Source organism: Arctopsyche grandis, chromosome 8, assembly GCF_051622035.1.
Source record: "Arctopsyche grandis isolate Sample6627 chromosome 8, ASM5162203v2, whole genome shotgun sequence".
NCBI lineage: Eukaryota > Metazoa > Arthropoda > Insecta > Trichoptera > Hydropsychidae > Arctopsyche > Arctopsyche grandis.
This window is the reverse complement of record NC_135362.1, coordinates 19504230-19518265: the sequence shown is the minus strand read 5'-3', so window position 1 is coordinate 19518265 and position 14036 is coordinate 19504230. Positions and strand designations below refer to the sequence as shown.

General features: G+C 32.4%; 3 protein-coding genes across 3 annotated transcripts; 2 read left to right on the top strand and 1 right to left on the bottom strand.

Moving 5' to 3' along the window:
- Nucleotides 1-668: 668 nt before the first annotated feature.
- LOC143915266 (COP9 signalosome complex subunit 9) lies at nt 669-1990 on the top strand. The gene is made up of 3 exons (XM_077435825.1): nt 669-803; nt 1678-1750; nt 1854-1990. The coding sequence occupies exons 1-3, from the start codon at nt 735-737 to the stop codon at nt 1889-1891; spliced, it is 180 nt and encodes a 59-aa protein (XP_077291951.1). The 5' UTR covers nt 669-734; the 3' UTR covers nt 1892-1990.
- Dp (transcription factor Dp) lies at nt 1925-7597 on the bottom strand. Its single transcript, XM_077435824.1, has 11 exons — nt 7254-7597; nt 4917-5023; nt 4805-4832; nt 4478-4566; nt 4230-4405; nt 3986-4154; nt 3700-3912; nt 3241-3389; nt 3074-3156; nt 2919-3002; nt 1925-2846 (listed from the first exon to the last, which is right to left on the bottom strand). The coding sequence occupies exons 1-11, from the start codon at nt 7300-7302 to the stop codon at nt 2662-2664; spliced, it is 1332 nt and encodes a 443-aa protein (XP_077291950.1). The 5' UTR covers nt 7303-7597; the 3' UTR covers nt 1925-2661.
- Nucleotides 7598-10585: 2988 nt separating this feature from the next.
- Eogt (EGF-domain O-GlcNAc transferase) lies at nt 10586-13761 on the top strand. The gene is made up of 8 exons (XM_077436255.1): nt 10586-11037; nt 11139-11229; nt 11308-11408; nt 11515-11691; nt 11783-12057; nt 12171-12505; nt 12598-12700; nt 12790-13761. Exons 1-8 carry the CDS (start codon nt 10701-10703, stop codon nt 12952-12954), a joined length of 1584 nt encoding a protein of 527 aa, XP_077292381.1. The 5' UTR covers nt 10586-10700; the 3' UTR covers nt 12955-13761.
- The last annotated feature ends 275 nt before the right edge of the window (nt 13762-14036 follow it).

Genomic DNA, 14036 nt, shown 5'->3' with positions numbered 1-14036 from the left:
CTGAGTTCGAATTTTTGCATGATCTCAAAACTTCATCTATTGTTATTACGTACATATGTACATAGATAAAGTAAAGACAGTCGGTATAAATTAAGTTAATTGATAGTTTTTTAGTGACACAGTTTGATGGACGATTTTTGCTGACCATGTGAAGATTTTTGGAAAAAATTTTTAGCTTGGGGCGTTTTTTTTACTTTTTACATAATATTTTTAGAATTATTTTTTCAAAAATAAGCTTATTTTTTATATTTTAAAACTCAATGAGGTGTATGCAAAGAATATTTTCCATTAGGAAGGGGGGGCAGGGATAGGTATTTGCCCCCCCCCCCAGATTTGGACAAGGAAGGAACTTTTTGAAATACTATGAATTTTAATCAAATCGATTATTCGTTACTAAATATTTAAACCAGCAGAAACTGTAACAAATTGAGAATGGAACAGGTTGATCCAATGTCAAGAAAAGCCATTACGAGATATGATTTTTATTGTCAATGGAATATGAAATGAATTATCCTTAAATATTTTAATTGACTCAAGCATTGGTGATGTTTAAAATGCTATTAAGTCTTTAATTTGCTTATATCTAAAATTATTTTTAGTGATCTTCACTTATTGTTACACGGTAGAAACTATTTAGAAGCATTTTTGCGATATAAAGCAAGATTGGCGACCATAAACCGGACAGGTGTTGTTGACGTTTCTGACAGTGCGTTAGTTGATTTTTCGTCTACAAAATGAAGCCCACAATCGCAGCCGATGAAATGTTCCCTGAAGGAGTAGGGCCGTACATGGATTTAGAAGAGGTTCTTATATTCGTTCGCTATATATAAATATGTCAACATTTTGATAAAAATGAAATATTTTTAGAAAATGTGCATTTTGCAGCCGGTATTCCAGTTCTTCAGTTTTCATATTTCTATAATTTTGTCTGAATGCTTATATCTGGCGAACGAACTTTAATTAGTGAAATTAGTACTAATTTCAATATATATTTTATTATTGATACATTTCGCGAAGAAATTCGAAGGTCAATTTGTAAATGCATATGCGTATACATATAATTAATTATATTCTATAAGTGGATATATGTACGTTCACCAATATGTATGTATTACTGTACTCCTTATATCAATATATGTATATATATATAGTGGTGTAGTACTAAATAAAAATTACACGAAAACCATGTGAAACGTATAAGAGGTTAGTAAAAAAATAACAAGGGTGGTGTTAAATTTTTACAACCCCCCTTCCCCCGCTTTTTTTGTTACTTAAAAAATATGTATCCTTATATGTACAGTATTCTCTTCTACATCTTTGATTTTGCAAACCTGTGTGTGAATTTAGAGATGACTATTTAATAAGCCGAATTCTCTTACTTTATCTATCCTCAAGTGTGTATGGTCAATAGTTCAAAAAATCTTTTCTTTCAAAGTTTTGGGTAGTTTTAGATAAAAAAAAGCCCTTAAATTTCATGAAAACGTCTTTTTAAGTTTTAAATATTTTAATTACTATTCGGTTGTAGTCACCAAATATTAGAACAAGTCTGCTCACAATATTTGGTATACAAAAATTTAATTGTACCCGAATAACAATTTTCCTATCAAAGTGCCAGGGCGGTAACCTGGCCCGACTACACCACTGTATATATATATATAATTTATTTTTGTTTTTTAGGCAGGTGGCTCTTCAGGACTGTTAATGGATTTAGCTGCAAATGAAAAGGCTGTTCATGCCGATTTTTTTAACGGTTTTTATATCATTTTTATAATAAAAAAAATAATGTACATAAACTGAGTTTAAGGCACAATACACAAGTAGTGCACGAAATTCAAACCCATTTTTGTTTCTAGATTTCGATGACCTTTTTGATGATGATGATTTGCAATGAAGGATCTCAGGAGTCTCAATTGAAAAACATTGTGATGGACATTTTGTTTATTCAGGGCTCATTTTGATTAAAACACATTTAAAACATCCCTAAAAAAATTAACCAGTATGTGCAACCCTGAAATCTGGATTAAATGAAATAATTGTAAAAACTTATTAGTGATATTTATTATTCGTGCAGTGTTTATATTATAGTTTTCACATGAGAATATAAAAATAATTATTTTTTATAGTCGTTTTCTTTTGTAATAAAAAATACCATAAGTAAAATCTTTATTATATATAAAATACTTTGAAGCCCTTAAAAGTAGCTCCAAAAATTTAGCAAAGAAATATAATAATATTTTATGCAAAACACATAAACTAAAGAATTTTTAATTGGCAAAATGTCAATTATTCATGGTTAACTACATGCTTTATTTCTGTATTAAAGAAATAATACACTAAAATATTTATTCCACTTGGAATAATTTTATAAAAATGACAAAACTTTACACATTAATTTCATCATTCTTTTAAACTTTTATATACACTATAATTCAGCAGGTTTTTAATGAGCAAAATATTATCAATAAAAAATATATATATACGTAGCAAATAACAAAGTGGAGTTTGTAAAGTTACTTTTCACACTTAAATCAACGATTTGCTGTAATGGCACAACAATAGCTGATTTAGACGATTAGGCGACAATCAGCTGTGCTTGCAGGTGACATGTTCATGGTGGTGACACCGATATGGCAAAAGTGCAATGTAACTTAAATGATTGTTTCAGTTAAAATCCAAATCACTAGCTTCATCCTGGTCATCATCACCTTCACCAGAATACTGCAATGATGATTCATCGAAGTCATCTACATCCACGTCATCGTTTAAACTACTTTCACCGACATCTTCATTTTCGCATTTGATATTTATCCAGTTTTCAACGTCAACTTGATTACCTTGTGCTAATTCTAAAACATAAATTATCTGTTTACTCGGGATTTGCCAAATTGTATATATGTAATTATTAAAAGATGACTTACGGTCAACATAGTTTTCTAATGATTTTGGAACCATGCTTTTAGCTTTTTTCAAGTTTTCTGCAGTGCAATTTCCAGTGTCCAGACCTGAAGCAAACATGATGTATAAACATATAATAAGAACTAAAATACAATTCACTCTTAATCACAGTACTTACCTAGCACAAGCCCCATGCGCTTCAAGATATCAATGTCATCTTGAATTTGAAACTTTTCGTTGAAATTAAACACATACTCCATTCTGAAATAAACGATTCAATATAATACTGTAATGTTGTTAGTAAAGATTTTTAATTATTCAATAAATTAGCATGAGATAACTCACTTGTCATTTGAAATACTGCAGTTAATTAACGTTTTTTCATTTGTATTAACTACTATAAAAGGCAATTGAATAGTTGATTTTGAGGAAGGCATAAGTCCTTGGGTTTCTGCTTCTTTATTACGTTCAACCAAGCACTTAAATGATATTTGCTGGAATTAAAGTATAATTACATTGAGTAAAAAACTTCAACAAAAATTAAACTAAAATACAATTTATTTTATACATATAATTAATTAAAATCAGAGTCAATACACGATTTACCACATGTAAATATTTACGTAAATGTCATATTTCTTCTTAGTAAGCAAAGTCGACTTGTTAATAGTAGGTGCAAGCCAAAACCCAATTTTTTGGTTTTTTTGAAAATTACTTAATGTATTTTCCCACAATTTTGACTATTTCTATCCCAAAACCAAACAGTGTTCTCCCATAATCAATGTACAACAAATAATAATTAACCTTTAATATGAGATCCTGGAGTTGTTGTGTCTTCTTTTGGATTCGTTCTAATTTAATTTGTTTCTCAGCTTCTAAAGATGAACATTCTTGTGCTGAATTTGTAGGTAATCCGATCCAACGGATTTCTTTTTTCTCTTTTGATATTATATTCATGGCCATAAGTACATTGAGGGCGTCATAAACACGTCTTCTTATATTTTTGTGGTCATATTGCTGTAGAAAACAATATATATTTTAGTGTGTTTAGTGCATGAAAAACATTGAAGGTGAATGTTATCTAAAATACCTGATTATCTGGACAAGCTTTTAGACCAGCAGTGAATTCAGCAACTAATTCATCTGCTACTTCATTATACGACGTAAAACCCTTTCTTCTAACCTTTTCACAAACTTTCATCGAAAAGTGTCGCAAACCTTTGCCCACTTTTTCAACCATTTTTCGTCTTTTCGAAGAACTACAAATAATACACAAATTAAAGTGAAATTTTCATATTATACGTGCATATTCGCATAAGTAAAAAAGATCATACTAGTCTACAATAATATCGTTTTCTGAATCGTGCCTTTTCTTATGGGTGTAACCCAAAATGGTATTTGTTAAATAACTCTTATCATCAGTTTGTGAGCTTTGTTTTGGTATATGTGTAACTAAAGTAGGTACTGTGCGAATTACTTTCGACACTTCGGATACATTACTGGTTTGTACCTTAAACAGAAAAATAAGTTAGAAATGGATACATGCGATGGTAATAAAACATGAGGTTAAATATAGTATTACTTTTTTTAAAGTCGAATATTGCGAAGTTGTACTGTCTTGTGTATTTTTATGAAATTGATTGATTTGTTCTAGAGGTACTTGAACATATTCTGAAATAAAAACACTAGGTCAGGAAAAACATTACAAAATAATTAACAATAATTGGTACTTTGACTCATAAAAGAAATTTGGACATGGAATCGTATAAACAAAAATATATACTGGACCCATTCTGGAACATATTTACATAACTAAACAATAAAAACTCTGGGTACTCTCAATTTTGTTTTAAACGTTTTCCATCGAATTTAATTTTATAGGTAGTTAAAATGCATCTGTATTACGTACTTGGTTTGACTCCATAAACTACACCACCCTGAAAAATATAATGTTCTCAGTTAAAAATAATTTGAATAAGTTTGTCTTGTATCGAAGAATACTAGAAAAAATTTTATGATACCTCTGATGTGCTGGGAATTTTAAATATCGGCTTCATGGAACCAGCTTGTAATTGTATGGGCACTGATGTCTTGGATGATGGGATAACTTTGACCATTTGCGGTTGACCTGTGAAAATACGATATTTTACTGAAGTAAACTGACTTTATTATTACCATGACGTAAATAGGAACATTCATTACAAAACGATGTAATGAATGTCGAACAAATGTATTAATATATAGAAAAATTTGTTTGTTTTCTTTATTGGCTGAATTGTTTTTCAAATCGAATACCATTTCAGTGACCAAAACTTAAGCATCCCAACATTATATGCAATTTGAAGTTGAAAAATTTAAACTAACTATGTAATATAATACCAGTTTCAATGGTGGCTTTGGAATATTCAGTAGTCGTGTGCCTCATTCTTGAGGATCGTGATCAAGAGGTTTCCTGCTTGATTAGCTGTTTCTATTTATTTCTAGATTCGGCCACACAGAGGACTTTCACTATAAAAGAGCCCGTCACTGCTCATATTTGGTCGGTACAGCATGTCGGAGTTCTCCTCTTTGTGCTATGTGACTGAAGAATTGGAGAATCCATCTCAGAGAGATCGTGGACAGTTCAACCTTAATCTTGATTTGCTCAAGAATGGAGATATTCGTACGCATATCGGTACATTCTTAGCATTCGCCTCCAACACCACGTCTTAAAAGCTTATATTCTTTTTCTATCTGCTGCCTTCTTTAGCCATGTATTGGCTCCATATAGACAGAAATAAATATCCCTATGAGACGGATTTTGGTGACATTTGTAGTAGTTCTGCTCTTTCAAAGCTCTGATAGCTGTTTTGGAATATAGTTAACAACAATAGTTCAATTTCTTGTACCATTTGGCTAATCCAAGCTGTGCTGTGTGCTATTAATATATCGGATAATTCATTATTGAACATAAAATACATTCAATAGCACTATGTACTATGAGACCTATGTAGTTTTATACAAGGAAAGCTACATTTGAAACTCAATACAACTATGTGATATGGCAGTATTATATATTATTTACCGATGAATGTTCCGATTCATCAGTGTTGATATTGGATGTTTTATTTATGCAGTGTTTTCTTTACATACATGAAATTAACATAAGAAAGGACTTATTAGGATAAGTCATAGCACAACCATATTGATGTTCCAAATATGGGCGCGAGGGAAAAGGTAATGAAAATGAATATAAAGAGTGACGGATTGAACTCATCGAATATGAATTGCAAGACCAGCATCGTGGCGTACCAGGGTATAAAGAACCATGTGGACCACGATTTTTTCTTCTATAGTTACTACATTGGAAGATGTTAAACAAATATGTGGAGTATAAAATTTACCAATTATTTTTTTAGAGTATGACCACATAAAGGAATAAGAATAGTAGATTGTTTGATCACTTGAAATTAAACATAACTAATTGCGAAGTTTGTTCTTAAACAAGTGACTTTTTAAATCAAGATTGAATAAAGAAAACAAAAATCGAAAACGGGACTCGAGATATTTGAAAATATATGGTTTTAGTAATTTGGTAAATTGGCGGTAAAAACCTGTGTTATAATAATGCAAAGAAAAAAAAGTCTAAGATTGAAAAAAATAGCAAATTTTCTAGTGGTTTCTTATCAATCGCCATTGACATTATTTCAAGCACTGCTTGCAAAATTACCTGAAGTATTATATAGATATATTTATCGATTTATAAATCGTAAGCGCACGCACGATTTAGTATACCATACCACAATTTTTTGTTCCCTGTTAGTTTTCTCGTCAAAAACTTGAATTTATGTTCGAGGAGGTGGACTTTTAAAGAATCGGATCCTAAGCAAAACGAATCGAATCGTATTGGGCATAATGTACAACGCAATTCCTAAGGAAAGTGGCTTCGACCTGTATCGAATAAAATCAACAGTGAAGTTTGCTCATCGTCAAGTTAGAAGTATGGAACGAAAAGGGCATCCTCGTGTTCTGATCTCGGCTGGAAATAATAAATAAAAAAAAAACGAAGCGACATTTTGACGTAGATTGATGCGTTGTATGGCGGAGAGCGCGTGCGGAAAACGCAGAGACTCGGTCGAGTCGAGGGGCGTAGGCTCCGGTGCAGGGCTCCCGAGGCGACACGCGCTCGTTTGTATTGGCGCGGTTGAGCGGTTGAGCGGTCAGGTGATCGGCAATCAGGTGATCGCAGGGCGTGGGGTGGGGAGAGGGGAGGCGTCGGAGGGGGAGAAAAGGGCGCGCGCGCGTCAGCCGGTCACCTGTCAGTTGGCGCGGAACGTGACGCGACGCAGGGGCGAGGCGGGGGGAGGGGAGAGGCTCACCGTTGGCATCCTTGATGTAGAACTTGAAGTCCTGTGTGGGCAGCGCCATGTCGCGTCAGCTGGCGATGCGGGGCGCGAGGCGGGTCACGACGAGGAAGTGAGGTGGCGGGGCGGAGGGGCTCGGCAGGCGGCGGCCGACGAGCGCCGAGTGGCGGACAGCGGAAGGCGGGCGGCGGGTCGCGGGTCGCGGGTGGCGGGTGGCGGGTGGCGACCGCCCGGAAAAGGCGCGAAACAGTGGCGCCGCCTAGCGACTATCGGCCGCGGCCCCGAAGCTATCATCGCCGGCGTTCGGTCAGCTGCCTTCGCTGTCTATCCATCTTCGATATCTACATTATATTTACACTAGTGTTGTACCCGATAAAATATCATCGCATGGGTGTTGGCATATTAAGTTATTAAATAAAATCAAGTAGTGTGTCGGTCTTGTGTTCGATTCACACGCGGTCGATTTTTTTCAAATACCTTTTGAATATATTTAATTTCATATTTATATTTAATTGCTTAAGAGGGCTGTACACCCGAAACCTTAAATTTATTGCCGTTCCTTTCTTTGATATATATATATTGAGTGAATGCGACAGTTGCGCTTCGACCAGATAAAACGTATTTTAAATTGATAAAATCGAGGTTTAGTATTCTCCTATTTTCTCCTCCGAAACTGGACCAATTTTTAAAAAAATTTCATCGGTATGAGAAAGATATTTTCTGTGCAACTATGTGCGTATTTTTTTTAAAATCGACCGTTAAATAAGCACGCTGGACTCTTTTCGTGGGTGTAAAAAAGAGGCTATTTTGTTGATGTTTGGCGGCTCCTAGCTCCTATAAAAAATAATTAATCAAAAAAATAAAAGCATATATGCATGCCAATGTTGGATATCCATAGTATATTAAAAAATAATTTCTCTAGTGCCATAATTGATGAAGGGAGAAGTGTAATACGTTTGTATGGACAAGGCGCTGGTGTTCAGCCCTCTTAATATAAAAAAAAGTTAAAACTATCTGCCCACCTATATATTAATTTTTAAATTTTTATTTAAAACCAAGAAGGCTTGACAGGAAGACTCCAATGCGCCTTCCTAGACAATTAATTACAAACAATGCAGCAATTAAGTATTACATAAATCACTGTATTTCCAGAAGCTGAAGAACACGAAATAACAATTAATTAATTAATTACAGAAGTTATCCGTTGGCTACGTCCACACTACCGATATCTACACCCGATATTTTCGAATTTTCCATATCCAGTTCCCATATTGCAACCTGTGGTTGCTATTTATGAACTGGTTTTGGAAAACTTCGTAAATATCGGGTGTAGATATCGGTAGTGTGGATGTAGCCACTGAGATATCTATGGATTTAGATTTTTGTACATAATTTTTACAAATTATTCACACAATAAATACAGAAGACTTGTGACAACAGGAGTGAATTTTTTTGCCAATTTGAGTGAATTTTTAAAAAAGTACAATTCTGCAACGAAATCAAAGTGCACACTCCACATCAGATATTACAATGCAACTTACCAATATTGTGGTCTAATATCAAAAAGATACGCAGTTCAAGGACTCAAAATCATCAAAGTCAAGTGCTTTATTTATTCCTATTTTTATGTTTTTAGTTTTATATTTAAAAATAATTACTAAAATGTGTTTTAATAACATTTTTTTTTAAATTTTTACTAGCAGGAATTACCCAACTTAAAAAGTAAGCCAAGTGTACCGTTAAAATTTCTGGGTTTGCGAAGTGTGCCATTGCAGAAAAAGTTTGGGAAACCCTGGCCTAGAACCTATTTAAAATAAGCTCATGCTTATTTTTAATATATGATAAACCGCCGCTGTGTACAGTATACAAGTTTATTACAAATATAATATATTCGCCGGCAAGTGGGTTAGCTGCCCACTTCAGCAGAAGGCGAAGGGAAGGGAGCCCTCTGTTCTGGATTATATATGTACTCGTTGAATGATGTCATCCTGATTTATGGTGCTCGAGGTTATCCTTTGTCTCCGGGTAACGAGAAAGTTTATTCAAAACCAATTATAATGCTTCGTTAACACTTTCAATGCTGAGCTAGAATCCGTGCTATGCTGATATTTTATAAAATAGCTCTGTCTCACAAATGTTTTGACAGTGTGGAGGTCTAGACATTTCTTGGAAGGCGCGTCTACCTGAATCTTGCATAAAGCACGCTATACAATACCTATATTTATTCATTATTTTCGCTAGTATCATCTTCTTCATTATTATTAAAATGCAAAGCCCTCTGAATCAAATCTATCACGAGACATAAATTGGGAGAATGTGGTGAAGTTGAATAAATAATGTTTTTTCCAATAATCACTTTGACGATTCAATCGCATGGTCCCCATGTGCAGCAAAAGTCCTAGCCAAATTTCAAATTCGTCGACTGTTATATCTTACTTTTCAATTTCGTCGATTGTTAAATCTATGGGTTCGTTTCCCTGAATAGCAACTTTAATCCCTGGCCTCCCCGTAAAAGGAATCTACTGACGCTGCATAGCTGTATTCGACCATGTTCTTGTAGATACGTAAGTCAAGTCGTGAAGTCTCAAACGACAGTTGAGCTAAGACTGAATGTACTTTTCATATGATATCCCGTAAAAAAGGAACTTGTGGTTTTTCCCTTAATTAGTTCCTTTAAAAGATAGTGTAAAAGTCCACAATTGCTAAAAGGTATTACATGATGTTTTCCAGGAATCGACTCACCATTATCGTGTAAGCAGGTAAATCGAAAAAAAATTGGCATTTTTACATATAAAGTGATAGCATCATATTTGGATCAACCATTAGACATTTTAGTATATTCACTTACATTTACTAAGAGTAATATTTACTAAGCTTTTTGTATAAAAATATAATCGCCAAAACGTCTATATTTTTTGAATAAGTTAAAAAATAAACAGTAAATAACATTATATAAAATTTAAAATAGAGAGTGTATAGAGACCTTTAGGCGAAAAAATTGAATGCTTCTCGCGTTACTACAGCAAGTGCGTATTTTTTTTTGAACCTTTCTGTTGGAAAGGGACAAAGCGCGTTCGGTGAGTCGCGCGCGGCTACGGAAATTTTGTGAACACGACAGGCGTGTCGTTAGCACCCAACGGGTTAAACTTATATTTATCAAAAACCAATTATTAGGCTTCGCTGTGACATCAAGTTTCGACTATGTCAACAAGCAGGCGCGAGTAGAGGAGGGTACCAGCGATTTTCTCTTGACGGCTCTGAATATATTCCAATATTTACCTTCATTTTATAATTTTGACGTTTTAGTTAATGGTCGCTATTAGGTTGTTCTACGGCGGATGAAGCACATGTTGATGGTTGTCATGCTGACAGTTAGCGTCCGCGTTGGTTATGTCTGTTGTATTTTTTTTCGCAATCGACAAACCTGTTAGTTTACAATAAAACGAAAGCTAAATATATATCATGAGTAAATTGAAAATGTATATACTCAACAGCTATATTTATATTTGCTTTGTTTTGACAATACCTCGTCTTTCGTCATTAAATATTTCGTCAATCAATTTTCCTGAAGAGCATTTACCGCAGTATTTTACCGCATTTCCCAATGTGGCTGAAGAATGCGCGAAAGATGACAATTGTGTGTATAAACAATACTTAAACAGTCGCAAGTGTTGGGGCTATGAAAGTTATTGTACAATGGAGAATGGTTATAAAGCTCCAAGCTGTCCAGGGGATCATAAAGGTTGGGTTAAATCAAAGCAAGCGCAGTTCGATACATTTTTTTCACAAGCTGATTTTGGTTCGTATTTTTATTTATACAATATGTCTTCTATTTCACATAATATTAACTTATCTATACTTTACTGTGTCTATACATATTTTTTAAATTTAATTTTACAGGTTACGTCAAAGAACAATTGAAAGAATTGAAAGTAATGTGTGAACCTCTCTTCATTGATGATTCATCTTTAGAATGTTCTCAATATATGAGGTGATGATTTTTTATGATTATGTACATACCTCAATTAAATTGCAATTGTCATCTTAATATAGACAATATATTTTTAAGATTTTGCCGTGGTCGCAATTTGATGCTGAATTTTACGAATTTGATTAAACGTGAAGACAATTTGAGATATAAAATGGATATATTAGGCCCTGGTCAAATTGGTTTGTGAAAAATTATTTTATTTGTATCTTTATAATATAATGTTTATATATTCAATATTTTATTATTTATATTTTTCAATTTTGATTTAAAAAAAATATATTTTAGGTGGTTATTGCAAGGTGTTTGCAGATCGTTTAGTTAAGGAAGCTGAACATATAAGTCCTTTACAATCTTGGGGTCCCGAAATGAGACATTTTGTTTCGCTTAATAATAAGCCTATAAACGATAACTTGTGTGACGTTGTGATTGAAAAACCTACATATATTATGAAAATTGACGCAAGTTTGTATACAAAAATATTTAAATTAATTTTGTATTTGTAACTAATACTGGTAGAAATTTTAATACCTTATTTTTACTTGCATTGTTTCAGCTGTAAATATGTATCATCATTTTTGTGATTTTTTCAATTTGTATACGTCTTTGCATGTTAATTTATCGCATCCACATGGTTTTTCAAAAGATAATCATATACTAATATGGGAAACATATACATATGAATCTGCTTTCAAAGAAACATGGAATGCATTTACTAACAATCCAATATGGGACCTCAAAACGTTTAGAGGCGAAGTTGTATGCTTTAAGAATGTTGTCTTTCCTCTTTTACCACGGATGATTTTTGGTCTTTACTATAACACTCCAATAGTAGGTGTTTCAAATTTGTAGTTTTCTTAATAAAACTTTAATTTGTATTTGTTTGTTGAAAGTAAAGCATGTTTATCAAAATTTGCTCATCAAATGTGTCGTTTTGTTTTCAGATATATGGTTGTGAAAAAAGTGGACTATTTCATGCATTTTCAAAACACGTTTTAAATGGATTGAACATAAAATTAGATAACAGAAATAGTGATAAAATCAGAATTACTTTGCTGTCGCGTGAAACTAAATACAGAACAATACTCAATGAAGTCGAACTTATTGACAAGTTGAATGAAAATGATAATTTTATTGTAAACAGAGTAGTTTATAATAGATCTATTCCATTTTCAAATCAACTTACAACAACCCATAATACTGATATATTTATTGGAATGCATGGAGCTGGATTGACTCATCTTTTATTTTTACCGGACTGGGCTGTTGTTTTTGAATTGTAAGTAAAATACATACATATACATATGTATATAAAAAAAGTTAATTGACGCATTCCAAAATTATTTTTGATATATTATGTTCAATTTACAGGTACAATTGTGAAGATTCTGCCTGTTATTCTGATCTGGCAAGGCTGCGAGGTGTCAAATACGTAACTTGGGAAAATGAAGATAAGATTATTCAACAGGATGAGGTGATTATATGTTTTCAATCATTCTTTTTTTACTTGCATAATATATTCGTATATTTAATAGTTGTCGCAATATTTACTTATATGCTTAGGGTCATCATCCTGAAGGCGGTTCCCATCCTAAATTCACCAACTATGCATTTGACGTCGATGAATTCATACGTTTAGTCAATATTGGAGTGGAGCATGTTAGATCGCAATCGTCATTTTTGGAATTCGTCAAATTAGAACAAAATATTTCACATGAAGAACTTTAATTTTATATGAATACGATGAAAGTACAATATTATAATTTGATCTAATAAAAGTAAAGACTCTAATATACTTACTAGTATTACATGTATCACATACATGCTAAGAATAATATATACATATATGTATAAATGAATAACTAATGATTTTTACTGATTTGTATTCAAATTGATTGATTTAATAATATATTATTATATAATATGACACTAAATAGAATTTTGGCTAATGATTTAAATTTAAAAGGCTTTCTTTTTTTACTCATAAGAACTAAATGGTTCCTAAAAACTGTACATTCTTCTAATTATTTTGGATGTGAAGGATTGGCTTTTATTTATTTTTTGATTTATTATTTAATGTTTTATGACTTGAATCGAAATTGCGATTCATATAAATATAATATTTTATGTTTACAGTGATAATATACCAAATTTATTTGTTGTTGTATGATGATTTATATAGTTGTATTTATTTGTGTATTTTTATCATTCCAATATTGATATTATATTTTACATTAATAGGTAAACTAATATGTAGAATTCGAAATGTGTATTTAAAAGTTTTGAAACAGTGTCCATTACAACTTATATTATACATACATTTGCTCTTGCCAATCTCGAATATTGAATAATTATTTAATTATAATGTTAACACATTGTAAACATTATTTTCTTAACCATGTTTCATAAATAAATGTATAATATGTACATACATTTACATAATAATACTCATTAATGAAATCTCACTATACATACACAATATGTACATACATATTTTTATACATTTTTTTAAATAAAAAGTAATGTAATAATTACGAGCGCCTGCGTATGATTTATAAATATCCTTCACTGTCCAATTGTACATACAGATAGTCTTAATTGACATAAGGGATAAAATGTATAGTATACATAATTGTTTCTTGGCAGGTTGTCCCCTGTGTTTCGCACCGTTGATTTCCTTTGCGTAATTACACTGTGTATACGTTTTTCAGCAGGTGCAAGGTTCACCTAAATCTATTAAAACGGAAATAAAAACCGGAAATAAAATATGAATATTTGTCAGTATGGTAATATTTAATTTTCCAATTCAG